Source organism: Cervus canadensis, chromosome 9 (genome assembly GCF_019320065.1).
Source record: "Cervus canadensis isolate Bull #8, Minnesota chromosome 9, ASM1932006v1, whole genome shotgun sequence".
NCBI classification, from domain to species: Eukaryota; Metazoa; Chordata; class Mammalia; order Artiodactyla; family Cervidae; genus Cervus; species Cervus canadensis.
The window spans coordinates 75820410-75846131 of NC_057394.1; the positions used below are offsets into that span (position 1 = coordinate 75820410).

The 25722-nt window shown below is 45.2% G+C and overlaps 1 protein-coding gene and 1 long non-coding RNA gene across 8 annotated transcripts in view; one reads left to right on the forward strand and one right to left on the reverse strand.

Moving 5' to 3' along the window:
* The window catches only part of STARD13 (StAR related lipid transfer domain containing 13), a 219686-nt gene extending 205988 nt beyond the window's left edge, over positions 1 to 13698 (forward strand). For all 7 annotated transcript variants that reach the window (XM_043477442.1, XM_043477447.1, XM_043477443.1 and 4 more), the window contains exons 8-14: positions 476 to 674; positions 4713 to 4923; positions 5526 to 5640; positions 6464 to 6685; positions 7386 to 7603; positions 11127 to 11303; positions 12015 to 13698. In XM_043477442.1, the coding sequence (XP_043333377.1) occupies positions 476 to 674; positions 4713 to 4923; positions 5526 to 5640; positions 6464 to 6685; positions 7386 to 7603; positions 11127 to 11303; positions 12015 to 12132 (1260 nt within the window). In that variant the 3' untranslated portion in view covers positions 12133 to 13698. The remainder of the gene's footprint in view (positions 1 to 475; positions 675 to 4712; positions 4924 to 5525; positions 5641 to 6463; positions 6686 to 7385; positions 7604 to 11126; positions 11304 to 12014) is intronic.
* LOC122447091 lies at positions 610 to 17349 on the reverse strand. The gene is made up of 3 exons (XR_006271129.1): positions 17065 to 17349; positions 16662 to 16770; positions 610 to 719 (listed from the first exon to the last, which is right to left on the reverse strand). It is a non-coding gene; the product is annotated as an uncharacterized LOC122447091 (long non-coding RNA).
* Between the last annotated feature and the right edge of the window lie 8373 nt (positions 17350 to 25722).

Sequence of the window (25722 nt, forward strand, 5' to 3'; positions counted from 1 at the left end):
TCTGGTATCCATCAAACCTTCCATTGACGGAACTTTTTCAAAACCCCTACTAAAGTGCACACAACCAGGGGACAGGGAATTTTGTCTGGTCTGCTCACTGATGACTCCAGGAAGTTATAAGTATGCCTGATACATAATGGGTATTTAATCACTACTTGTTAACTAAATGAATACAATAACATCGGTGGTGTTATAAAACTTGACAGGTTACAAAGCACAATCACATCTATTTTCTCCGTAGCCCTGTAAGGTGGGATACTATTATTATTTTCATTTTGTGGGAGAGGAAGTCAGTGTTCTGCTACTGCCCAGAGTAGCTAAATTAGTAATTTACAAGTTACTAGTTTGGCCACAATTCCAGCTCACCGAGTCCTGGTCCCACTGCCTTCCCGTCACCCCCCAGGTGCTTGCCGTAGGAAGAAAATATCTGGGGCCAAAGGCAGCCTCACTGACACATCCCTGTGGCTTGTTTCAGGTGGGTCTTTTTCGAAAATCAGGTGTGAAATCTCGAATCCATGCCTTACGTCAAATGAATGAGAACTTCCCTGAGAATGTCAGCTATGAGGACCAGTCCGCTTACGACGTGGCAGACATGGTGAAGCAGTTCTTCCGGGACCTTCCCGAGCCTCTTTTCACCAACAAGCTCAGTGAGACCTTCCTCCACATCTACCAGTGTAAGTGGTACAGTGCCCAGCCTGCTCTTAAGTGCATCCATTCACCTAAAAAAAAAAAGGTACATAGATTGAATTTTAATCATACAGGTAATACATGCGTGCGTGCTAAGTTGCTTCAGTTGTATCTGACTCTTTGCAACCCTTTGGATTGTAGCCCACCAGGCACCTCTGTCCATGGGATTCTCCAAACAAAAATACTGGAGTTGGTTGCCATGCCCTTCTCCAGGGAATCTCCCACCCAGGGATCGAACCCCCGTCTCCTGTGGCCCCTGCATTGCAGGCAGACTCTTTACCGCTGAGCCACCAGGGAAAGCCTACAAGCAATGCATGAAGTATATAAAAGTTACAGGAGTAAACTTTGTTCACACTTTGATATGAAAATCTCCAGGCTGTATTTTATGCATTTGAAAATACCTTTTGACATAAAAATCTTCCTTCTCTCAATAGGGGTTTGTTTAAGATATATTAAAAAAAAAAAAAAACTAACTTTCAATGTAATTTTAATAAACTTAAAATGAAAAGGGACACAATAGAATTTATTTTACATACAGGTGTTTTTCAAAAGAAAGCATTTCCTTGGTATATATGAAATCCAGATGTGTTAAAATGACTAGAAATCAAGGGCAAATTGTATTTTAATACCATGCATTTTAACTGGTGATAAGTAAGCAAAGCAAATCAAGGCTTAAGCTTAATTCAACTAATTTATATTTTCACTTAGAACTTTTTAAGTGATGTGAAGTTGATAAGGCTCAGTGAAGCCCCTATAATTAATAATTGAAAATAGCAATTACTGATTTAAAGGCATACCCTGCTAAAGGTAGTTGCTAAGGGCAGGAGGAGAAATGAACACGTGGCTTTTTCCTAGCGGCACTGTTATGTTTATATAGCATTCGCATGGGCTTCCTTTCAGGACTCCCCAAGGATACTAAGGTCCCACTGTCAGTTTTCCTTCGGTATCCTCAATTGGGCATCCGAGGATTCAGACAACTTCAGGTCATAAACACAGTACAGGATTCACAGTTCATTGAATCTGCAAATTCAAGACCCAAGTATAGGAAGAGCTGACTGTGTATTTATCAGGAAAAAGCACTCGCCTGTTAAGTTAACCTGTGCAGGTCAAACCATGTTGTTCAAGGGTCAGCTATAAGTATTTAATGGTCCAAGTCTCAATTCTTCAGGAAAAAAACACTCAGCCTGTGGATTTTTGAGTTTTTAGTTAGCAACATATGCATGAAATGGACCTTGTCATGAAATTGATCCAACTCGAAGAAGATTCCTGCTTATTGAGAATTCTGTACTAAATATATTTTAGGAGTTTGCAATATTGCAAACAAAAAGGATTATAACAAGTACCACTTGTTAAAACAGGATAAAGTAGTGACCCACTAAATAAATATTATCTTGTCAAAATGAATAGGTCAAGTTAGTGATACAGGTTGCTGAAGCCTAAATACAGGGAATTCATGTTTCTGCCATAAGAGGTTGAGCTGCGTTTTTCCAGTAAAACCTCCCTTGTGGTTTGGAAGTAGCATATATGAGCCTTTACATGAAATCAGTTCTTGGGTTATGGTTGACATTAGTCTAAGGTTAAAGCCAGATTATTTCCAAGAGATAAATGCTTTCAGCTCTTTTTGAGACTCACAAGCAAAAAAAAAAAAGATCAAAGCAGGGTTTATTTTCACTGAGCAAACATTTACTGACTTCAGCTTATGTTCAGGGCACTGTGCTGAGCACTGCAGAGAACATGGATGAGTAAGACTTAACTCTGCTCTTAAGCATCTTACAACTTAGGGAGACAAGACGTACATAGATAACTGCAATACAGCAAGACTGGAGACTTTCCATGATAAGTCACAAAGAGCACCCAAGGGGGTTGAGGTGAGGAATAAGGACTTGATGGAGAGATGACAACTAAATGTTGAGATACACAAGGTACACATGCTGAGTGAAGCAAACAGCACATGTGTCAGGCGATTATAGGATTTCCATCTGGCTTGCAGAAGGGTAACTGTCCAGTGAAGCATCAAATGACTCCAAAAATTAGACTGAGGCCCGTACCCAGGAAGGGCACTGAACATCAGAGCAGAGGGCTTATATTTGATTCATTAATCACTGGAGAACCTTTGGGTATTGTTAAGGAAGATGACCAGTTACGATGCTCTCAGCTATAAACACAGGCCCAAAATCCAACAAACCGTTGTTTAAACAATAAAGACATTATATAATCGCACAAGACAGAAAATCTGGAGTTGAATAATTCCAGAGTTGGTTAATTCAGGGACACCATGGCTGAAGTGTGCCTCTCTTGGTTATCCCCTTAAGGTCACAATAGGACTTGCCACAACTTAGCATTATCATGTCTTCCCAAAATCACATCCAAAGGCAAGAGGCCAGCAGACGGGATCTCCTCAGGCATGTGTCTCTTTCTGTCAGGGAGATAAATTTACAGAAACGCCTACCTAGCAGTTATCTCGGTCCCACAAGCCAGAAAGTATACATTTTTCTAAATGTATACCTAGATCAATCACTGGAGAGAAGAACGGTGTTACCATTTTTGGTTTAGGCCAGTGTGGGTTGGAGGGAAGGGCCCAACCTCCCTGAGCACAATACAGCCCAAACCTGAACAGAACATGGCCTTTCTTAGAGAGGAAAGAGAGAGCAAGTATTTCCCAGGCAGCCAAGCTTGTGCTGCAGGGCCAGTGTCCATCAGAACTGCTTATTTGACCCGTGAATCCGGAAGTGGTGAACAGGAGCTACCGGCTGGGACAAGAATGGAGGATCAGGTAGCCAGCACATTGATTGAGGCTCTGAGTGACGTGCGGTGATTTCTAGTAGCCAGACTAGAAATAACAACGTTCCAGGGATAGACTCTGGAGTCAAGAGTTTTCCAGTGACTGTGGGGAAGAGGCCACTCCTGCCAGGTGGCTCAGACAGTAAAGAATCTGCCTACTAATGCAGGACACGTGGGTTCGATCCCTGGGTGGGGAGGATCCCTTGGAGGAGGATATGGCAACCCATTCCCAGTATTCTTGCCTGGGAAATCCAAGGACAGAGGAGCCTGGTAGGGTCAGGAAGAGTAGGACACGACTAAGCTATTAACACTTCACACTTCTTAACTCAAGTGAGTTCCTGATAGTATCTTTCACAGTGAGGGGAATAAGGCAGTGAGTCAGTCCTAAAAGTGGAGAAGGCAATGGCAACCCACCCCAGTACTCTTGCCTGGAAAATCCCATGGACGGAGGAGCCTGGTAGGCTGCAGTCCATGGGGTCGCTAAGAGTCGGACACAACTGAGCGACTTCACTTTCACTTTTCACTTTCATGCATTGGAAAAGGAAATGGCAACCCACTCCAGTGTTCTTGCCTGGAGAATCCCAGGGCCGGGGTAGCCTGGTGGGCTGCCATCTATGGGGTTGCACAGAGTTGGACACGACTGAAGCGACTTAGCAGCAGCAGCAGTCCTAAAAGATCACTAACAGACACAGCCAGGGGGCAGCAAAATGCAGCACGGAGCACCCATTTTTCTAGGATTTTCCCTCTTAGTTACCTCCTACTGTTCAAGCCAATTCTCTTTCAAGCCTGCATGACCAGGGCCCCCCTCCCCCACCACTACCACCACCACCGTCATCACCACAGGGACCACCCAGAAGAACAGCTTGAGAGGAGGGGGGACCTGTTTCCCCTTCCCACAAGCCCTGGGCATCCTGAGAGATACTTCACAAGCTGGGGAGGGAGGGAAATGGGCAAGAGGTTTGAAACAGCTGAGGTGGCAGACAGGTGCGTATGAAAAGCCAGCACAGGGTGCTCCTTGCGAGTCCAGCCTCATCGTTAAGACTGTGAGTTCTGGAGTGAGACTGGGGGTTCCGATGCTGGGTCCAAAGCAATGACTTCTCTGTGCCCCCAGCTGTCCTCACGGTCACTGTTGATGACGACGAGGACCCCGAGCATGTTTGCAGGAAGGTAGCACACTCTCCCCATCCCCCGCCGGCTCTTTCTGAGGCTGGCCCTCTGACGGCCTGGCACCCACTTTTTCACAGATGTCCCCAAGGAGCAGAGGCTGCAGGCAGTGCAGGCAGCCATCCTGCTGCTGGCCGATGAGAGCCGGGAGGTGTTGCAGACGCTGCTGTGCTTCCTCAACGATGTGGTCCATGCGGTGGAAGAGAATCAGATGACGGCCATGAACTTGGCCGTGTGTCTGGCCCCCTCCCTCTTCCACCTGAATTTACTGAAGAAAGAAAGCTCCCCCAGGTGGGTTTTTCTCAATAGGAATGCTAATCCTAAACCAGATATTCCCCAGGGCTACTTAAAAAAAAACTACATGCACTGCACTTCAACCTGGGGATCTGTTAGCACTTCATTTATAATCAGAAAATGTTTGGAGGAACCTGATTCTTGCAGCTCAGAGTCAGAGAATTACCCAGGTAGCATTGAAGAGTGTCCTCTGTGATCCGGAAAACCTGGAATTCTGTTATGTTTTGTGTGTTTATGTGTGAGAAGGAAGGAAAAAGTACACAAGGTGGTATTTTACAAAATCTTCAATTTGAAAAGACTGGATTTCAGGCCCAAGCACAGCAGCTTGCGGTGAAGTAGTTTCAAACTTGGGGAAAAATGGATTAATTTCTCCCCCAACAGTTATTCCTGCCCTTGTGTTTTTCCAAGGTTTTTCATTTGTCAGACTCTTAACCTGTCTCGGGATATCTAAGATGTGTGGTCACTGTTTTTATTTGGAAATGAGAAAGTCTGGAATCTGGGTGGCATCCGGGCATGAAGAGATAGCAGAGGGGTGAACTGGGTCCTGTGAAATGCTCTTGGGTTTGGGATCCGCTGAGGATTGTCCCCTTCAATTACAGAGTCATCCAGAAAAAATATGCCGCCGGGAAACCAGATCAAAAGGACCTCAGTGAGAATCTGGCCGCGGCTCAGGGCCTGGCCCACATGATCATGGAATGTGACAGACTTTTTGAGGTGAGTGAAAGGCTCAAACAGCCTTCCTTATAGCTCTTGGAACTCGATAAGACACTTGGAATGGTTACTGAATTTATGGCTTATTTCTGGGGTTTTTTTTTTTTTCTTTTTTTTTTGACAATGGTACACTGAATAGTGCCTCCCAGAAATATGAGGAGACAACCTCGAAGTTGAGGCTTTGACAGTTAAAGACACTTGGGTTTACCATGATGATAATGTTTATAAAAACGGTTGCATCAAGTTCCCATGCCAGGTCCTAGGCCAGCCAACTATAGTATATTTGATGTGACCTCCAGATTCAATGTATGTGTGTGGGATACTGAACAATTGCTGTTAACTTTGAATCAGTGACAGCTTATGAATACAGCCACAGACATGCCAAAGGAGTAAGTGAACTAGACTTCTGGCATCCTTTTTGTGGCAAAACTGGCATTTGCAAAAGGAAAAAGTGTGCAAAAAGGTAAAGCTGTTTTCTGAGTCATGTTTCATGTTCCCCTTAAGTCTGTGCACTTTTTAAGTTTCCTGAGTCCAAGTTTTGCCAAACTGAATAAAAATATATGACAAGTAAAATCAAAGAAAAATGGAAAGGATGAATGGGAAGTCGTGGCGATGTTCTGAATAATAAATATAGCCTCAAACATATCTGGGTTTCCTGATTTTCAGAAGCCCTTTCTCCCGACCGCTGTCACTGATCTCAGACAAACATCTCTTGCCCCGTGGCACCCGGCCTGTCACCAGTACTGTGGTTTTCGGTGACGCTCCTTCACTTTCTCTATTAGTCTCAGCATTTCTGTGTTGCTCTTCTGTGTACCCGTTGATTCAGGTCCCGCTCGAGATGGTGGCCCAGTCTCATAATTCGTATGTGGAGGCTGAGATCCACCCGCCAACTCTGGAAGAGCTAGGGGCCCAGCTGGAGGACAGCGGGGCCACTTTCCACACGTACCTGGAACACCTCGTGCAGGGCCTCCAGAAGGAAGCCAAGGAGAAGTTCAGAGGATGGGTCACATGTCCCAGCACAGACAACACAGAGCTGGCTTTCAGAAAGGTAACTCGGGTCTTGGGAAGTTACTCCTGAGGAGCCGCAGCGAACAGCCTCCAAAAGTGGCCCCTCTGTCTCCAGGGCGTGTCACACACGGGAACTGGGCAAGGCTCTACACCAGAGTCTGACTGTGTAATCAGATGGCAGACTGTGGAGCCACCCTTCTGGACCCAGCCTGGCTCTGCCCCCGAGCTGTGTGACGCTGGGCGAGTCACACACCTGTCTGCGCCTCCATGTTCTCATTTGCATAACGGACATAATAACAGGACCACCACCAGAGAACATATATACACTATGGCTACTACGGATAAAATAGATAACTAATGAGATAACCCTGTAGCATGGGGAACTCAGTGCTCTGTGGTGACCTAAATAGGAAGGAAATCCAGAGAGAGGAGATATATGTATACGTATAGCTGATTCACTTTGCAAACGCTAAGGCAACACTAGAAAGCAACTATACTCCAATAAAAATTAATTTTAAAAAATGGGAAATAAAAAACTAAAAATCAGAACAATGCTTAGCCCACAGGGAGCACTGTGTGCTGCTGGTTATCTTAAGCTTAAGGGTGAACATTTTAAACCTGAGGTGTACAGAATCACTTTCAAGCTCCATAATCGATGAGGCTTTTTGAACACCCAGTGAAGCCCGGTAGGTTCTGCTGGAACCAGCAACGTCTCAGCCGCTGCGGGTGTCTTTCCCCAGGTGGGAGACGGGCCCCCGCTGAGGCTGTGGAAGGCTTCCGCGGAGGTGGAGGCGCCCCCCTCGGTGGTTCTGAACCGCGTGCTGAGGGAGCGCCACCTGTGGGACGAGGACTTCGTGCAGTGGAAGGTGGTGGAAACGCTGGACAAACAGACGGAAGTCTATCAGTACGTGCTGAACAGCATGGCGCCCCACCCCTCCAGGGACTTCGTGGTTCTCAGGTGAGCCTGACCCTCTGCTCCAAAAGCAGGCTGAGAGCTGCAGATGGAAGCATTTCGCTGCGTTCTCCCACCTAAGTCCAGCCTCCGCTGGGAACACTAGCGCCGGCCCTCAGTTCATTTCCCTCGGTGAAAACTGACTGCCGTATTCATGCCCGGCCTCCTGCTTCTTTCACCCAATTTACAGTTCTGCCACGCTCTCTTATGGCTCCTTTCGTTATGGAGCACACGGTTTATTAGGCCATAAATATCGTTCATTTCCTCAGAACGGAGTCCCAAGAAGAGCTGCTGTTTGTCCAGCTGTACTTTCTGCCAAATTATGCAAATTGAATCTCACTGACTTTTCTCTTGATTTTGTTTTTCTCCGCCTGGGAGACTTTCTCCGCAAGTCTTCAGTGGTGTGGCTCTCCATCTGGAGTGTGTGTAACTTCAGAATTCATCTGTATAACTTCACACGTTCAGACTGTGCTCAGTCGCTCAGTCGTGTGCAATTCTTTGCAACCCCATGGACTGTAGCCCGCCAGGCTCCTCTGTCCATGGAATTCTCCAGGCAAGAATACTGGACTGGGTTGCCTTGATCTCCTCCAGGGGATCTTCCAGACCTAGGGATCTAATCCAGGTCTCCTGGATTGCAGGCAAATTCTTTCCTCTCTGAGCCACCAGGGAAGCCCTCCCGTGTTCATAAGTCATCCCCATGCATGGAAACCTTGGCCCAGCCCTGAAGGTCCAACTATGCTAAGACATTCAAATGTCCAGAAAGATTTCAGGGCCTGACAAGGCTTGAGACTCTGAGCTCATCCGCTGAAATATTGCTTCTAATAGATTTGTGAGTTGAGTTCCAGACCCCTGTTCTCAGGGTTTAGAGTGTGATGCTCAACTAACAGTAGGCAGTGGAACAGTGGAGCTGTGTGTGTTGGCTGGTGAGTCTGTACTGAATCAGAAAGAATGGGGATGGAGGATACTGACAACCCCAAAAAAAATATAATTAAGTAAATTCTTTTTTTTACTGATAACTGATGGTGAATATCATCTTTTCTCATATATTAGTGGTATTAAAAAAAATCACTAGTGAAATCCCCAAATGTATATTTAAAATAGTTTCTTTATTAAACTAGTCTTGATAGCAAACTAAAGATTACTTTTCACATGGGCTATTTCTGCCTTTGAATTTCAAGGGTCATTTTTTTTCCCCCAAGTGTACGTGTTCATCTTAGCCACGATGGGATCCTAGTGGAGAATGTGGGCAACTGTAAGCATGGCTTATTAACACAGTTATTGGGACATTACTCATCTCATTGGAACTTAAATTTTATACCTTCACTGCTGCAAGCAAGAAGTCAAATAGTTCCAGGATGGCAGCCCTGGGAACTGGTGGGTTGGAGCCCGGCCATGTCCCACTCTCCACTCCCCTTAGAGGAGGCGGAGGGCCAGAGTCCATTAATGGAGCAGCCCTTCTTCCACTCCTCCTACAGTGCCACCGCCTGCCATTCCTAGAGTCTCATTCCATCCCAGCCTTGTGCCAGGCACTGTTGGAGACTCAAGATACTGCTGTGAACAGACCACAGTCCTGCTATCTTGAGATTTATATTTTATTAGGCGGAATCAATAAAGAATAAGCAAGGGGACTAGGATTTCTTATCTTTTCTGTTGTTGTTCAGTCGCTAAGTCATTTCCAACTCTGTGACCCCATGGACTGCAGCTTACTAGGCTCTCCTGTCCTTCACTGTCTCGCGGAGTTTGCTCAGATTCATGTCCATTGAGTCGGTGGTGCTATCTAATCATCTCATCCTCTGCCGCCCCCTTCTCCCACCCTCAGTCTTTCTCAGCATCAGGGTCTTTTCTGTTGAGTTGCTGTTGACATTAGATGGCCACAGTATTGGAGCTTCAGTTTCAGCATCAATTCTTCCAATGAATATTCATGGTTGAGTTCCTTTAGGATTGACTGATTTGATCTCCTTATAGTCCAAGGGACTCTGAAGAGTCTTTTCCAGAACCCCAGTTCAAAAACATCGATTCTTTGGTGCACAGCCTTCTTTATCACCTAGCTCTCACAAGGCTGTGATCCATGAAGGGGTTACTTATCTTAGGGTGATACATAAGATAGAGGGATAGAAAGGAGTAGAATTTCAAATATAGTGGTCAGAGTAGAGTCTCACTGTGTTGATATTTGATCCAAGACTTAAAGGAGAAGGTGGGTGGACCATGAGGCTGAGGGAGGAGAACTCAGCACCCAAGAAGATGAATAATGAACCAGACATGTTGCTTGCAGCAGGAATTCCTTGTGGTTATGATACGAGAGGCAGAAAGTGCCATGGGTGGTCTCCTTTCAGGATTACCATGTTCATGTCTATGTCATCTCTTTCTCTAGTTCCTCAGGAGGTTCCAGTGATAGTCACTGAAGCCTTTTTTCCATTTTATCCCCACAAATCTGTGCAACTTTCAGTCTTTGTTCTTAATCACAGCATCATGCATGAAAAGAGAATGGTCATACCCATGGAGAAGTTGCTAAGAAATTTGTGTTGGGCTTGCTTATTCCCAAGTTTCTTGGTAATATGTTTCTTGTGTGGTAGAAGAGGATGAAGTTATAGATGAGATAACTAAGCAAGGGGATAGGATTTGTGACATAATAACTGAGATTATAATAATCAAACCTATATCTTGTGGTAGAAATGGTTGCTACAGAGATGCTCTTATGGTTCCTGACTTCCATCTACAACCTTTTCCCAAATGGTAGCCCCTTCTATGTTTGAATAGCTCCAGTAACAGTGAGCTCACTACTCCTTATACAGTCCATTCCATTTTTGAAGAGTGCACATTGTGAGACAGTTATTTTCTGCACTGGATTGAAACATGCCTTCATTATCTCTGCTTTCTGGAGTCAAATCAACTGTATTTATTTCTTCTCCCACTCAGGAGCCTCTCAAGCATTTGAAGGCAGTTAGCAGTCCACATGTGTCTAGTTTTCTTCTAACTGAGCATCATCAGCTCATGTATCCTTTCAGACTTGAGTGGAGCATCACCTCCTCCAGGAAGCCTTCCCGTGTGCATGATCTCAGAGCTCTCCTTGCACAGCCTATCACTGTGCTTGTCAGAGTGTTTTAGAGTTCTCTCTGGAGGTCTGTTTCTCCTCCTGATTAGATCTTTGTGTCTTCAGTGGCTTCTCATAGCTTGGCACATCCAGTAGATGTTTGGTGAGAGAACTGAATGAGCAAGTCCCGATTCCCAAATGGTGGGACCAGTGAGCCCTTCAGGAATGTGCAGGAGTCTCTGCAGCCTCAGTTTGAGATTTGGAAAGAATCTCTAGAAACTGCAAAGTCGTTTCTGACCTCTGGATCAGAGGGATGAGACCCCTGCTTTGCACCGCACTGTGTAAACTTTACACACACTTGTGAGAACCATTAACTGAATCCAAGTAACTGGGCTTGGAATTTGAGCAAGAAAATGTCAGCGTAAGCCTCAGCACTGTGCTCAGGGTTTTCTTTCTCTCTCAGCCATAATTCCCACGTGTGGGTCTGTTTTGCTGCAGAACCTGGAAGACTGATTTGCCCAAAGGAATGTGTACCCTAGTGTCCCTCTCCGTGGAACATGAGGAAGCCCAGCTCATGGGCGGCGTGCGGGCTGTGGTGATGGACTCTCAGTACTTGATAGAGCCGTGTGGTTCGGGCAAGTCGCGGCTGACCCACATCTGCAGGGTGGACCTGAGGTGAGTGTGGGCTCCTGGAGGTGGCAGGCACAGCGCCCTCTTTCCCATCTGATCCCTTACTGCTCTGTCCTTTTCTCCTCCTGACCACTAACACGTTGTCTCGATGATTACGAATCATTCCCCTCACTTCTCTTTCCAGCCTTGCTAAAATTCTGACTTTCAGGAGAAGGTCCCATGCTCGTCTTTATTTTCCATTTTGTCCCACGTGTACTCCTGTGCCTCTCTCACGGGACAAACGCCAGCACTGGAGCCTGGCACATAGTAGATGCTCAGTAAATACGAGTCCTCTTATGTTTCTTTCCAGCCTGTCTCTTTTCTGCTCCCTCCAGTTGCCCTCGTATGAGAAAGAACTAATTGAAATCCAACCTTTTTCAACGCATTCATGATGCTAAACTGAGTTCTTGTTCTGGGTGGATATAAACTGGGTTTTCTCCATAAATTCTTGAATTAAGTCAGACTCGTCCCTGAGAGGATGCTATCACTTGAAAGTACCCAGTGAATCCTGCAAAGACAGACTGAATCCTTGGCCAGGAAGGCATTTTCACGGGCCCCCATTGACAGAATGAGGTTCTCAGATCCTCGGAGCAGCAGCCCCTCGGGGAAGGCAGGCGGACTGACAGGCAGGGCACAGGCGCAGCCGTGTCGACTGTGACAAACTGTCGTGATGTGGAAGAGGCTTTCCCACTTCCCTCTCCATTTTTGTCCCCACAGAGGTCACTCCCCAGAATGGTACAATAAAGGCTTTGGACACCTGTGTGCGGCGGAAGTTGCCAGGATTAGAAACTCTTTTCAGCCCCTCATTGCTGAGGGTCCAGAAACTAAAATCTGAGTTTTCCCAAGTGTGACATCAAACTCAGGGAAGAAGAAGCAGAAGCAAACACTTGTGGGAGAGAGTGTGAGCGTGAGAAAGCAAGAGAGAGAGAGAGAAACCGATTGACAAAGTTAATGCTCAAAAGCAGAAGCACTGAGAAGTCGGAATGTTGAAGATGCAAGAATTTCTGAGAACTTTTCCTAGCCTTCCTGGAGACGGCTACATCCCTACTAATATAATATTTTTAAAAATCAGAACATTTATCTATGTTACTTAAGATTAAATGGATTATTCCTTGTGCATTTGCTAATTTTGCTATTTAAAGGCTTCTAAGAAGCATTATCATTAACTGTAAATAAATGTATGTATAGCATATGTACATATGTGTGTATATCTCTATCTTTACTGTATATATGTAAAATATCAACTTTATATATAATTGCATATTTTGAAAAGAAATGCATCTGATCAGGTGAGTCCCTTCCCCACATGGTTTTTTCCAAGTCTCTCTGGGCCCTGTGTCCCCACTGCCCTGTAAGCTGAGCAGAATCTGCTGCTAACACCAAAGTGTGAAAACAAGTTGTCCGCCCTGATGTTTTACCAAAGATTAGCCAACCAAAGGAAAACACATTAAATGGTTCTCACATGTTGTCAGTTTGTATCATTCAAAACCTGAAAGTGGGGTGTTGGATAAAGCAAGGAAAATAATAGTCCTCTTTAAAGCAGAGAAGTGGGTGAGTAGTCGTTACCAGATTTAAGACTATCTTACCAGTTGCCATGGGGCCAGCAGATACAGTTTCAGTGAAATGCCAGACGCCCATGGACCACTGGAGTCAGCTCCAGTGACTGAAACAGAACCTGTATTTCCCTGCTGATTAGAGCTGAATATAATAGCCTTGGCATATTCACAGCCAAAGGGAGCCTCTGTGTTTTGTTGAGGTTACATAGATACATTGCATAATGTTCTTAAATGTCATTCTATTTGACCAGTGGCCTATTTAATGGTCACAGTTAATTGACATTTTCTTACCAACGTCTTGCACTGAATTTAACTCTGGACACCAGATAAAGGGAGATGCTGGTCACTGAAGAGTCCTGGACCATTACAGCTTCAGGGAGTTCTAACATTGCTACGTATGATGCTCTTAAGATATTACTCGTTAAAGTTCTGCAATATGAAAGACAGGGTTTTAAACTAACATTAAGACCAAAACTGTGTTCTTCAATTAGCTTTAGAAAATATAAACAGGTTTGTTAAGTCCATGTTTCTTCATTAGTCAGTCAAGCTAGCTATGCATTTGACTGAAACTTATTTATTATTGTATGGACTAAGCAAATTGACTATCCTTAACCAATTGCTGATGGATTTTAAGTTGGGTTTTTTAAATTGTAATTCAGCAACTCTAGAGAGGAAGATAATTTATTGTGTTTGATTTCAGGGAGAGATTGGTATCATAATTTAGCAATTGGTGTTGGAGGGGAAAAAAACAGTGTTTTCTTTTTATATTGTATGTTTATGTAATGTTTTCTTTTATCAGCAATGTGCAATTCTTTTATTGAGAGGAATAAAAATGCTATAAATGAGTTCTGGATGGTACAAGTAAAATCATACTGTCTGAATTGTAATCGAGGAATTTTTCTTGTTTCCTTGCCTACCGAAGAAGGTGGCGGCAAACCCACAGTTTTCCATTTGCGCACTGCTCTGCGAGCAAAACAAATCCACATCCTAAATTTAACCACACATGCCAGATTACAGACAGGATTGTTAGTGAATTTTAATTTAGCTTAATGCTGGTCCCACTCCAGAGATGGGCTCGCGTGTTTTCAGGAGGTGTGACGGGCACAAAGGATGAACAGTGTCAGGTCACCGAGAGCACGGCTTTTCCAGCCTTAGCAGCACACGGATCACCTGGAGATCTTGTTCCAATGAGCCTCTGATTCAGGCAGTCTCAGGCCTGAGATTCTGGATTCTGAACCAGCTTCAGGGCAAAGACCACAGCCCGAGAAGCCGAGATCTAGAGGACACTTAGAATAAAAACAACGTGATTTGATTTCTGACTCCCTTTTTCTTCAAATTACCTTTTTATTTTTTATGCACATACTAAGTACACCCCTGCTGCCTACAACACAGTGCATCTTTAAAAAAAAACAAAAAAAGAGGAGAAAGATGCATCAAGCTTGTTGTCAAATACCACAGTATTTTATGCATTGTTATCTTGCCAATGGAAATAAAATATACTGCCTCTAAATAATATATTTATACCTCATGTATATCTTTACCTCAATTGTTGGTATCAATCACCAATTGTAAATAACTCATTGCCAAGGCAAATAAATTTATATACATTAAATATACCCCTCTTTTCTCTATAATACATGTTGAGTTTCATGCTTCATCATATAAATGGAAAACCTGCTTCCTGAGGAAGATTTCTCTATAAAATTGCATGCCATTAAAAAAAAGAAAAGAAAAAAGCTCACCATGAGTTTGACACCTCTGTACTATAGTCAAATCTCTCCCGAATATAAAGATTTATATAAAAGTATAGATTGTTATCTACAGACCTTCACTAGCAGTTATGGGTGTCTTAACCTATATCTAAACCATTATAGTGATGGGTAGGGATTTCTTTTACATTTCACTGTTCTGAAATCTGGAGTTATAAGAACACCTTTATAGTATTTTATGAAGGATTCTGTGAGCTCTAGCTATATTCCCGTTTTTCTGAGTGCACAAGAAATTGAGACTTGATGATGCAACTTATGGCAGCACCACTGGACCATGAAGAGTAGCCAAACCTGAGTCTGAGCCTCTGGCTTTGCATCCTTGTACAGTACAGTCAGCCCTCCACATCTGCGGGTTCTGCGTCCAAGGATTCAACCAACCACGAATCAAAAATACTCCAAAAAATGAAAAACAATTTTGGAAAGTTCCAAATGAAACTTGAATTTGCTGTGCACTGGCAACTATTTACATAGCATTTCCATTGTATTTACAACTATTTACATATCATTTGCATTGTGCTAAGTATTATAAATAATCTAGAGATGATTTAAAGTATATGGGAGGATGTTTGTAGGTTATATGCAAATACTACAACACTGAATATTCATTGGAAGGACTGATGCTGAAGCTGAAGCTCGAATAATTTGGCCACCTGATGCAAAGAGCCGACTGACTGGAAAAGCCCCAATGCTGGGAAAGATTGAAGGCGGGAGGACAAGGGGACGACAGAGGATGAGATGGTTGGATGGCATCATTGACTCAATGGACATGAGTTTGAGCTAAAACTCTGGGAGATAGTGAAGGACTGGGAGGCCTGGCGTGCTGCACTCCATGGGGGTCACAAAGAGTTGGACATGATTGAGTGAACAACGAACAATAATACCTCTTTATATAAACAACTTGAGCAATCCCTGGGTTTTGGTACTTGAAGGGGGTCCTGGAACCAATCTCCTGCAGACACTGAGGGATCAGTACTTGTTCTAAGCTTTACTTCTAAAAGATGACAAAGGTAGCCTCTAATTAAGCAAGCAGGAGCTCTCAGTCTCCACTAAGGCTAAAAAAGTCACAGCAGCCCCTAAAGACCGTATGCCCCCATAGAAATGATCCAAACTCTGCCCTCTGCTCCTCTCCTTCATGCTTTTTCCCATTACTTGCAAGTTTTGCTTTCATAGGCAAAAGGAGGAATTCCCACTGTCCTGTCCCTTTCCCTCCTCTTTGTGAAAGAAGAACATTGTCGTCCTTCTGGCAGCCACACACAACCAGTGTCTTTCAGGGACCCTAGAGCATATGAATTCAAACTTCATTCTGAGTCTACCTCATGAAATTCTTTGGTGTGAAACTGTTCTACTTCTGTCTTTTGATATCTGGCCACACACACACAAAAAAAAAAATCAGTCATCTGATTTCTTCTCAGAAAGTTAACATGAAGGGATAAAACAGACCCTGGCCAAGTGGAGTAAGTCTGTTCACCCAGCGCTTGCAATGACTCTGAACTGCCCAGGTGACGGTGCCCAGCCACCAGCAGGACGCATCTGAAACATTAAGAGAGTGACCAGGACCCACAGCTAGAGGTAACACCATGTTCACTTCAGTTGTGTTGTCCCTGCCTCTCCTGACAAGCACAGAATGGTCCAGTGATACCAAGCCACTCTTCCACATCTCTGTGACTTGGCATGGACCTTCTCCCCATCTTGGTCATGTGATAGCCTATCAATTTCTCAGAACCCTATTTGGGCATCATTTGTTCCATGGGCTTTGGGGACCACCCATCTGAAATCCACCTGCTTCCTTAACAGTACTCTTATTGCATGAACCACATCATTTGGCAATAAATCTAACTCTCCCACTAGACTGTGAGCTCTTAGGGACATGGACCATGTCTTGGCTCTGAAACTCCATCTCTTAGGACACTTTATGCTACACCATTCTGTAAGTATTTAAAATGAACTGGGTATCTGAAAACTGGGCATAAAGATGACAGAAGCCATTCTGGAAGTCATAACCTAGTGTGGAGTATTCCAAAGCTAGTGAAATAACTCACATTTTGCATTTGGCTACTTCAGCTCTCCCATAGCACTGAGAATGGCGCATGAGCTGGTCTTCCAAGAAGTTAAATGTGGCTGTTTCTGAAATTAGCAAATGCTGAACATCTGCTTGCAGAAAATAGGACAGTTTGATTAGTTCATTCAGTCGGCAAGTATGCGTGGAGAACTCAAGATGTGCCAGACACTGTTCTAGGCATTCAGTAAATAAAACAGTGAATAAAATCAGTGAACAAAACAAACCAAAAACAAACAAACAAAAAAAAGCCCTGTCCTCACAGAACTTATGGTCTAGAGGAGAAAACAGCCAAGAAACAAGATAAATAATTGACCAAGGGAGCTCCACAGAGGAAAATAAAATTAGAGGAAGGAGACAGATTAGATAGTCAGGGAAACACTTACCAAGGGCCTGGAGTAAAGAACTACTCAAAAGGACGCGCTGTTTGATTATCTTCCCTCTGGCTCCACCGGAGCTGCTAAAATTACAGCGGTGGGAATGATCAGTTCATCAGTTTGCCAAGACCTCTTCCTTGTAAAGGAAAAGAACACAGTGACAGGAGGAAACGGCGCCTCTGAGAGCTAGGCTTGCTCGGTGTGGGCCCCTTCTCCCACACTCCCGGGAGGAAGGCAGGCCTCCCACAAGCATCGCAGAAGTGCTGGACTCCTGCCTGTCCCAGCCGGGAACGCTCAGTCCTCAGGTCTAGACGATCAAGTCTTCCTCATTCTGAGTTCCAGATCCGAGCCCGTCTCCAAGGTCCCCCAGATACTTAGGGGTGTTCTCGAGAGGAGCGCCCCCTGCCTGTGAGCTCACAGGCTTGGCTGTCCTCACACCCACCCCTGCTGACCTTGACCGTGACCTGTCAGCCCACTGCTGGGCCCCACACTGGCATGAGAGTCCGGAAGGAACTCTCCTGATGAAGACCCAGTTCTCCCCCCTTGATGCCTCCTTCTGGAGCTGGCCCAAGTGCTCTCCTAAATCCCCACGGCACACCTGAGACCAGGTGTCACTTGTGTTAGACAACACACACACCAGGGAAATGACCAGGTAAGATGCAACTTAAAGCTTCAGCCACAAGGGGCTCGGGTTCCAGCTCATTGACCCAAACCTGACCCCAGAGTCACTCCCCTTCCGCCGGTGCTGCTTGCTCAGCCTCCCACAGGGAAGGGGTGCAGAGACCCCAGGTCGCCTCACTCTCACGCCCGGGTCCCCAGGTTTGGGATGTGATGAACAACCAGCCCTGACAACAAACAGGAACTCACCCAGCTGAGCACCCAGCACTTTATCTGCGCGCTGACCGCATGGCTCCACCCTAAGACCCAGAAGATCAAGACACCATGGACTCACTGATGTACTCTAAACCTGAGCCATCTCGGGAAACCACAGGCGGTTCCTGCGGGCACAGTGGTGCCAGAGCTGTGTGAGGGCTTCCTCACCGTCCCTCTCCCGTGCCTGTCCTCATGTCAAGGGTGGCAGACGCCTCTGCCATCTCCGTGGGTTATCAGTCACCCCATAGGCTGAAAAGCTGGTTGAGGACATTTTCATGTGAATGAGTTTCAGATGGAGCTGCTCCACTGGAGATTTGCATAATGAAGGCTTTTATCTCCTTGCCTGGTATCAGGGGCTTTCCTGTTACAAGGATTTCAGGTATCAGCAGGTAGATGGGAACTATTTTTGGAATGGGCTTCCCTGGTGGTTTAGATGGTAAAGAATCCACCTTCAATATAGGATACCCAGGTTGGATCCCTCAGTGGGGAAGATCCCCTGGAGAAGGGAATGGCACTAAGGAAGAGCCTGAAATGATACTACCACATTAGAAAAAAAAGTAACCCTGAAAGTCACCTGATCTTGGTGTTCTTAGATGGTTAAAGCAGGCAGGATTGTTCCCCCACCTGGTCACGGCTTCTCTGGGAGGCTTGGGTGCTGTGCCCCTGGACAGTCAGGGGTGGGAGCTCTGCCTGAATTCAGGAGGGCTCTTCCATGGAGCCTCCTCCCACCTGCCCCTGCCTTCCCCCTGTCTCTCTTCCCTCCACTACTTCAAAGCTGTCTAAACCTCATCTCTCATCTTTTCTTCTCTGAGATGCCCCACCCCCCACTCCTTTGTTTCCAAGCACTTGAAGAAATTTCCAAAGTGGTGTGTAGTATCAGTATCCGCTTTGTCTCAATCCTGTAATGCACAGCTTTGTCAGGAAATTTGTACCCAAGGAAGCACCCATATCCAGAGATGCCAGCCAGGAAGAAGGGACCCTACCTTTCTGGGGGCTGGATTCTCACACACTCCAAATGGACAAGAGTTCGTTAGGAAGTCCACCCACTTTAACCATCTAAGAACAAGACCAGGTGATTTTCAGGGGTAGGCTTTTTTTTTTTTTTAATGTGGTAGTATCATTTCAGGCTCCTCCTTATTGTCATTCCCTTCTCCAGGGGATCTTCCCAACTCAGGGATCCAACCCAGGTCTCCTGCATTGCAGGTGGATTCTTTGCCAGGGAAGACCATTCCAAAAATAGCTCCCACGCACCTGCTAATGTCTGAAATCCTTATAACAGGAAAGAAAGGCTCTGATGCCAGACAAGGAGACAAGGGGAGCACTGGACCAAAAAATAAAACCACTGGAGATATGGGGGTATCATTGGTTTTATCATGGTCCTCCAGTTTCTCTTCGGTTCCCTCATCTACAGAGAAAAATAAAAGGAAACAGGCTTGGCTATTGATTCTATTTGAGCCACAGGTAGAGTGTGCTGACTTCCACAGAGATAGGCAGTCCAAGTTATTGTGGAGAAATAAAGTTATTCAGTTGTCTGAAATTAAATGTGCTCTCCAAAGAGCAGTTACTGGGGAGGAGACTGCCCACCACTGGGATCTACTGGAGCCACCTTCTGGGACCTCACACACAAGAAACACATACTCCAGAATACGGTTCCTCTCCTAGAACTGCATGAAACTGAACGTTCAACTCAAATAAAACTTGAGGACTTCCTTGGTGGTCCAGTGATTAAGAATCCACCTGCCAGTGTAGGGGACACAAGTCTGATCCTTGATCTGGGAAGATTCCACATGCCACAAGGCAGCCACAATTTCTGAACCCACGGGCTGCAACTACTGAAGTCTGAGTGCCTAGAGCCTGTGCTCCACAATGAGAAGCCCACGTACTGCATGCAGTGAAGACTCATAATAAAAAATAAATAAATAAAATTATTTAAAAAAAAAAAACACTTGAAAGTGGCAAAGGAGAACAGATGTATTCTCAGTTTTCTATCAGTTTGCAGTGTTCCAGTATAAACCCAGCAGCGTATGCACGAAGCATAAAGAACATTAAAGCAGTGATTCAGTATTGTAGTTTGGCTGCCTTGTTTACTTTTCAGACAGTCACCGTTCAGGGTTCAGATAATCACAAAGCAAGCATTTAGCATGCCTTTACATGAAATGAAGGAATTTTAACCAATCATAAACACAGCAACATCTGTCGCTTCTCCAAACTGAATAAGAACAAGATGGGGACAGTCTTTCTCTGAGAAGGCAGAAGAACTCTTTGTAATTTTTGTTCAAGGATTAGGGAGTGTAAAACAAACACCTCCTCATGTTCCCACATTCCAGGGTCAAGATGCTATGCAGAGACTGGAAGCAGACCCAAGGGGACATCCTGTGAGCCACGCAAATGGGGAAAAGACTCTCCCGCAGCGGCGATTCCCAGGACATAATTCCAAGTGGAATTTTGACGCCTAGTGAGAGGGAACCACAGTCAACCAGAACTTCAAACCTAGAAATATAAACATCTGGGGAACTTCCTGATACCCTGTATGCTATAGGCTCTTTGTCTTCCTACTTCAGATCATCACCATATATGGAATAAACTTCCCACTAAGTAAAAAGTGGTAAAATAATGACAGCTGCATGCATCATCGGGGTCTTGCTGTTTACAAGGAGTTTTCATACATACTCACATACATGAGTACATGTATATACAATATAGTAGGCATCAACCTCACCACAACCCAAGAAATAGATACCTCTATCTCTCTTTTTTACAAGAGTAAGTTGAGGTTCAGAAAGGACAAGAGACCTTCCTGAAATCACCCAACCAGGACTGAGACACGTGCAACCTGAGCTTTGCTCTGCTTCTCCCCTTAATGAGGAGGGTCCCTCCAGGACAGGATGATGAACTCAGGGACCAGGCGTGCAAGTCAGGAAGCTCTGTTGGCTGTGAGAACACCCAGAGGGATTGGCTGAGCAGACCTTCTAAAGAGTGACATTTTGAGTATAATTGAAAATAGCCTCCATCATGAGGGCTTCCTGGTGGCGTGGGTGGTAAAGAAGTCGCCTGCCAATGCAGGAGACACAAGAGATGCGGGTTTGATCCCTGGGTTGGGAAGATCCCCTGGGATAGGAAATGGCAACCCACTAAGACTAAGGCTTGGAAATGGCGAAGGGCACGTGAGGTAGGGACAACATACACCCCTTCTCCAGCCAGGCCACTCTGTCCAGCCCCTCTCAGCACCTGCCAGGGGAGGGAGAGATGGGAGTGTGATCACTGAGCCATGTGACCTTGTTTGGACGTGGTCACAGCATAGCCAAGTGGTACCAGACCTATGTGCCCCCTCCTCTGTGCACGCAGCCGGCCCAGTAAGTGCAACCAGATACATGGATGAATCCCCAACGAGCCTTGTGGTGTGAGGGGGCCCGCTCAGTCCTAAGGTTTAGGTTCAGAGGCAAGTGGGAGCCCTTGCTCTTGACTATAATTCTCAGACATTTGCACAGCTGTTAATCAAGACGTCTTTTGATTCCTTTCTACTTTTGTTCTTGTGCACAGAGAGCCTTCCAAGCCTGCTGGGAAGGAACATCCATAAGAGATGATCAAGATCTCAGCATTCTCAAGGGTCCTGGTAATAATAATATCTAATGGCATGAAAATTACCAAAACAACGAGAACAGATTGAAAAGATGGGTATAACACCTAGCAGAGGTGTCAGGAAGTCTGAAACCCAGCATGTATGGAGATTTTCAGAATGTATTGAGGACAGCAAAAAATAAACAGTAACAATGAAGACTTGTGGAAGGCATATTGAGTGCAAGAATAAAGAGAAGGAAAGGATAGGTCTGTGCTTAACACAGATGACGTTATATCAGTAGAAGACAAAAGGAAAGCATAAATATTTCTTCCTTACAACATCAACTTGCCAACAGTAAACATCTCCCTCCTGAAAAGTGTAGAACGATACCTAGCTCAGAGGGTGGTTTAAAAATACATCCACAAATTATGTGACTCCTGCCTTCAAGAGTTGGGTCTTAATTCTCCTCTCCCTGAGTGTGATCTGTATTCCGTGACTCCTTCTAAGAAATAGAATGTGATAGAAATAACAGAGAGTGATTCATTTCTCATGGGTAGATACATAGGAGCTGGACCATAGGGGAGGGGAGATGCTAGTGTGATTCCACTAGCTACCTAGAATTGATGCTCACATGGTATATCTTTGTTTAACATTTTAAGAAACTACCAAACTATTTTCCAAAGTGGCTGCACACAAGAATTCCAGTTTATCTACATCCTTGTCAACGTGTGACCGTCCATCTTTTGGACTTTATCCATCTAAGTGGGTATGAAGTCATTCAGTTTTAAATGTTGGTCACTGTTTTAAACTTTAAGCAAAAATAGAAGTTCTAATAGATCACAGGAAATGATAGAATTCAATTAACTCAAGCTCTGGTTCTTTTTTTTTTTTTTAACAATCACTCATTGTTTATTTCAAATCTACAGTCCAAACAATCACAGGGTTGGAAACAGGAACTGAATTATGCCCAAAGCAAGGTAGAACAATTCCAGACTCTCACTTGGTCTTGCTCTGATTTTCTTACTATCAGAACAAACCCATGGAGCCAAGTCTGCCTGTGTCAGGGGCTGACTGTAGCTGAGAGTCCACTGAATTAAATGTCTTATAAATTAAAAGGCTTATTAAAGGATATATAATCAAATATGCTAATAAAAGTTTACATATATTTTACTAAAACTCAGCAGTAACCGTGGTGATTGGTTAGAACATAGAAAGATAAAATATCTCACTAAAATTATTTAGAACTGCCAGCTCATGGTGATAATAAAAAGATCAAATTTTTGTCGGTCTCTCAGTTTTTAAATTCCTACAGGAGATGCAATAATGACCCCCCACTTGCTTGTGCTCCCACCACCCACTTTAGGCCCACTGCTGGGGCCAGTCCTGGAGGAAGACAGGCGGAGGTGGGAACACTATCTTCTTACTGACTGGTACATTTTAAAGCCAAGGGTGAATTGTAACTGTAAGTTATTGCCTTTATAAATCGCCAAAGGATTGACAACTTGTTTAAGAAGCAGGGACAAAGGTGAGACAGAGAGCGTGTTTCTGTACTTGCCTCCCTCGCTGGAAATCCCCTTCCACATGTCATTCTGTGAGTAAGAAAGTCAAAGTGAAGTTCACTCAGTCGTGTTCAACTCTTTGCAACCCCATGGACTGTCCATGGGATTCTCCAGGCCAGAATACTGGAGTGAGGTTGCCATTCCCTTCTCCAGGGGATCTTCTCAGCCCAGGGATCAAACCCAGGTCTCCCCCATTGCAGGCAGATTCTTTACCAGCTGAGCCACCAGTGAAGCCCAAGAATACCGGAGTGGGTAGCCTATCCCTTCTCTACCAGATCTTCCTGACCCAAGAATTGAACCAGGGTCTCCTGCATTGCAGGTGGATTCTTTACCCACTGAGCTATCAGGGAAGCCCTTCCTGTGAGTAGGGAAACACACTAAATGAACGCATCTTCACTGGGACCTCACAGTCAAGAGACTGAATTAAGAAGAACAAGGAGTGAAGAAAGTAAAAAGCATTCCTTCCAGTGCTGTGGGAGACGGTGCGGGCGGGGGGAGTGCGGGGGGATGGGGGGGCGGGGATGGGGAACCTTCCAATCTTAGGCACGCGTGAGGGGAACACCATTGAGAAACACACTCAGGGGTCCACGCAGAACAGTACAGACACCTTAAAACAACCAAAAGGCTCAAAGTGACTGGAAGCTAATTCTATAAAACCAGGAGGAATGTTCTGCCCAGAGGGACAGCTGGTCAGCCCTGGAACCACAAGAAAGGAAAGTTCAGAGGCGAACTCTGGCAATGCCCATCGGATGGGCCTGCCTGGGAAAGATGGCCTCGGGGCAGTGGGCTTGCAGAGCCTCCCTCCCCCGTCCAGTGGCCTCTCCCGGAGGACACACGGGCCACCAGCAGCCCATCCCCCATCTCATTGAATTCTGTTCTGTGCCCAACTTTCCTGCCCCAAAGTGGAGCCTCAGGGGGAGATCACACCCAGTGCGGGAGGCTGGTTTTGGTCCTCAGATTAGATTCACAGCTCCAAATGGGAACAGAGGGATTGGGGAGAAGAAAGAATGGGAAAAAACCCTCAGAAAGGGCTTCCAGGTCCCCAAAAGCATCATCCCACCGGCTCCTCTCCATCCAGTGCCTCGCCCAGCATCCAAGCGCTGAGACGTCACGCAGTGCCTAACAGGGCACGGGGAGCTTTAGGGAATCACCGTTTCCACTCCTGGGGGACATTTGCATGATTGCAGATCCTCAAAAATCAGAGCCCACAAATTAAGGTAGAGTCCTCAAGAGTGGACATCTTGGGAGTTACAAAGAACTCACACACACTGAGTCCCCGCCATAACCACAGCCTCAAAATCCGGCAGTTTTCAAAGAACAGATGCTCAAAGCATCATGCTGTATGTACATTTAAAACTGAGGCAGCCATTCTTCTCGGTGGTATTTGAATGTCTCCGAAATTCAGATTAAGGGCGGGGTGGGTCATGCAAAGTGGCAAAGCCCACAAGGAGTCTTTTGTTGCTAGTGTTTAATGTGGCCATGCTCCCAGAAATACTTTCCCCATAATTGCCCATCTCTACAGGAACACAACAGTTCTAAGCAGCATGTCAAGTGCAGTTTCTGAGAAACCTGAAATTCCTAAAGCTTGTTTTTTGGACATTTGGCTTGTTTGTTTGTTTTTTTGTTTTGTTTTTTTTGAGGACAAACTGTGAAAGGTTTATTCCCCAATATTCAGACTTGACCCTCCACCTTTCCACATTAGTATGAGCACCAAAGTAATTCCATGAGTTGTTTTCTAACACACACAAAAGATGTTCATCACGGGACACTCAGGCTACAAACAGGCAAGGAGGGAGTGAGGTACAAGTCTGCTATGAGAGCATTTGTCGTGAAAAGCAACGCAGCACTTCCCGTAAGCAGAAAGGCGCACCCCCACCCCACCCCCTCCACCAGTCAGTGTGGTCTGGGTCCGTCCATCCATTAGCTTTGAGAGCCTGAGTTTCTCTTCCAAGATCTGTATCAAGGGTCCTTAAAAAGTACATTTGCCTTAAAGGGTAGTTAATATAACAAAAGGTTTAAACTAACCGTGTGATCTATCAGTAAGGAGACATGGTGGGTCTTCAAAAAGATCATTAGACAAAAGTCAAGGAAACCAGGGAGGTAATTCTGGCCCCAGAGAAGAAAGAACCACCCAACAGGAAGGAGAAAATCAGGGAGGGAGTAACTGTACGGCAGGACCACCCTGGAGATGTCAGTAACACCCCTGCCGATGCTCTTTGTTACCCGAGGGGCTGGCCTTGAGGAGCTGGTCTCAGGGTTTTGCTGGCATTTCCAGTGTCAGGAGTTATCATGCAAAGCCTTTTATAGGCACAATTCCTGCTTCTCTTCCCACTATGCTATAACTCCAGGAATTAAGAGAATTTTAGCTCTCCAGAAGTTCCCTTGTATAGATTTCTAGTTTAGTTAAAATATTTAATACCATGAAGTTGGGGTGACAATTGGCAGGTCCATTAAAAAGTCAAGCATGACAGAACATCTGTGCAATGTTCTATTTTTCTCTGTGGCTGGAACACAGCCTGACAAATGGAACGATAAAGAAATGTGAAGCTCCTGTGTTTACTTAAGCTGCAGAGACGAAAAAGAACTCTCCCCAGTGGGCCAACTGGAACATAATTGCTGACAGAACAACAGCAGCCACAAGAACAAGAAGGTAGAAAAGTCAGGTCTTAGGAAAAC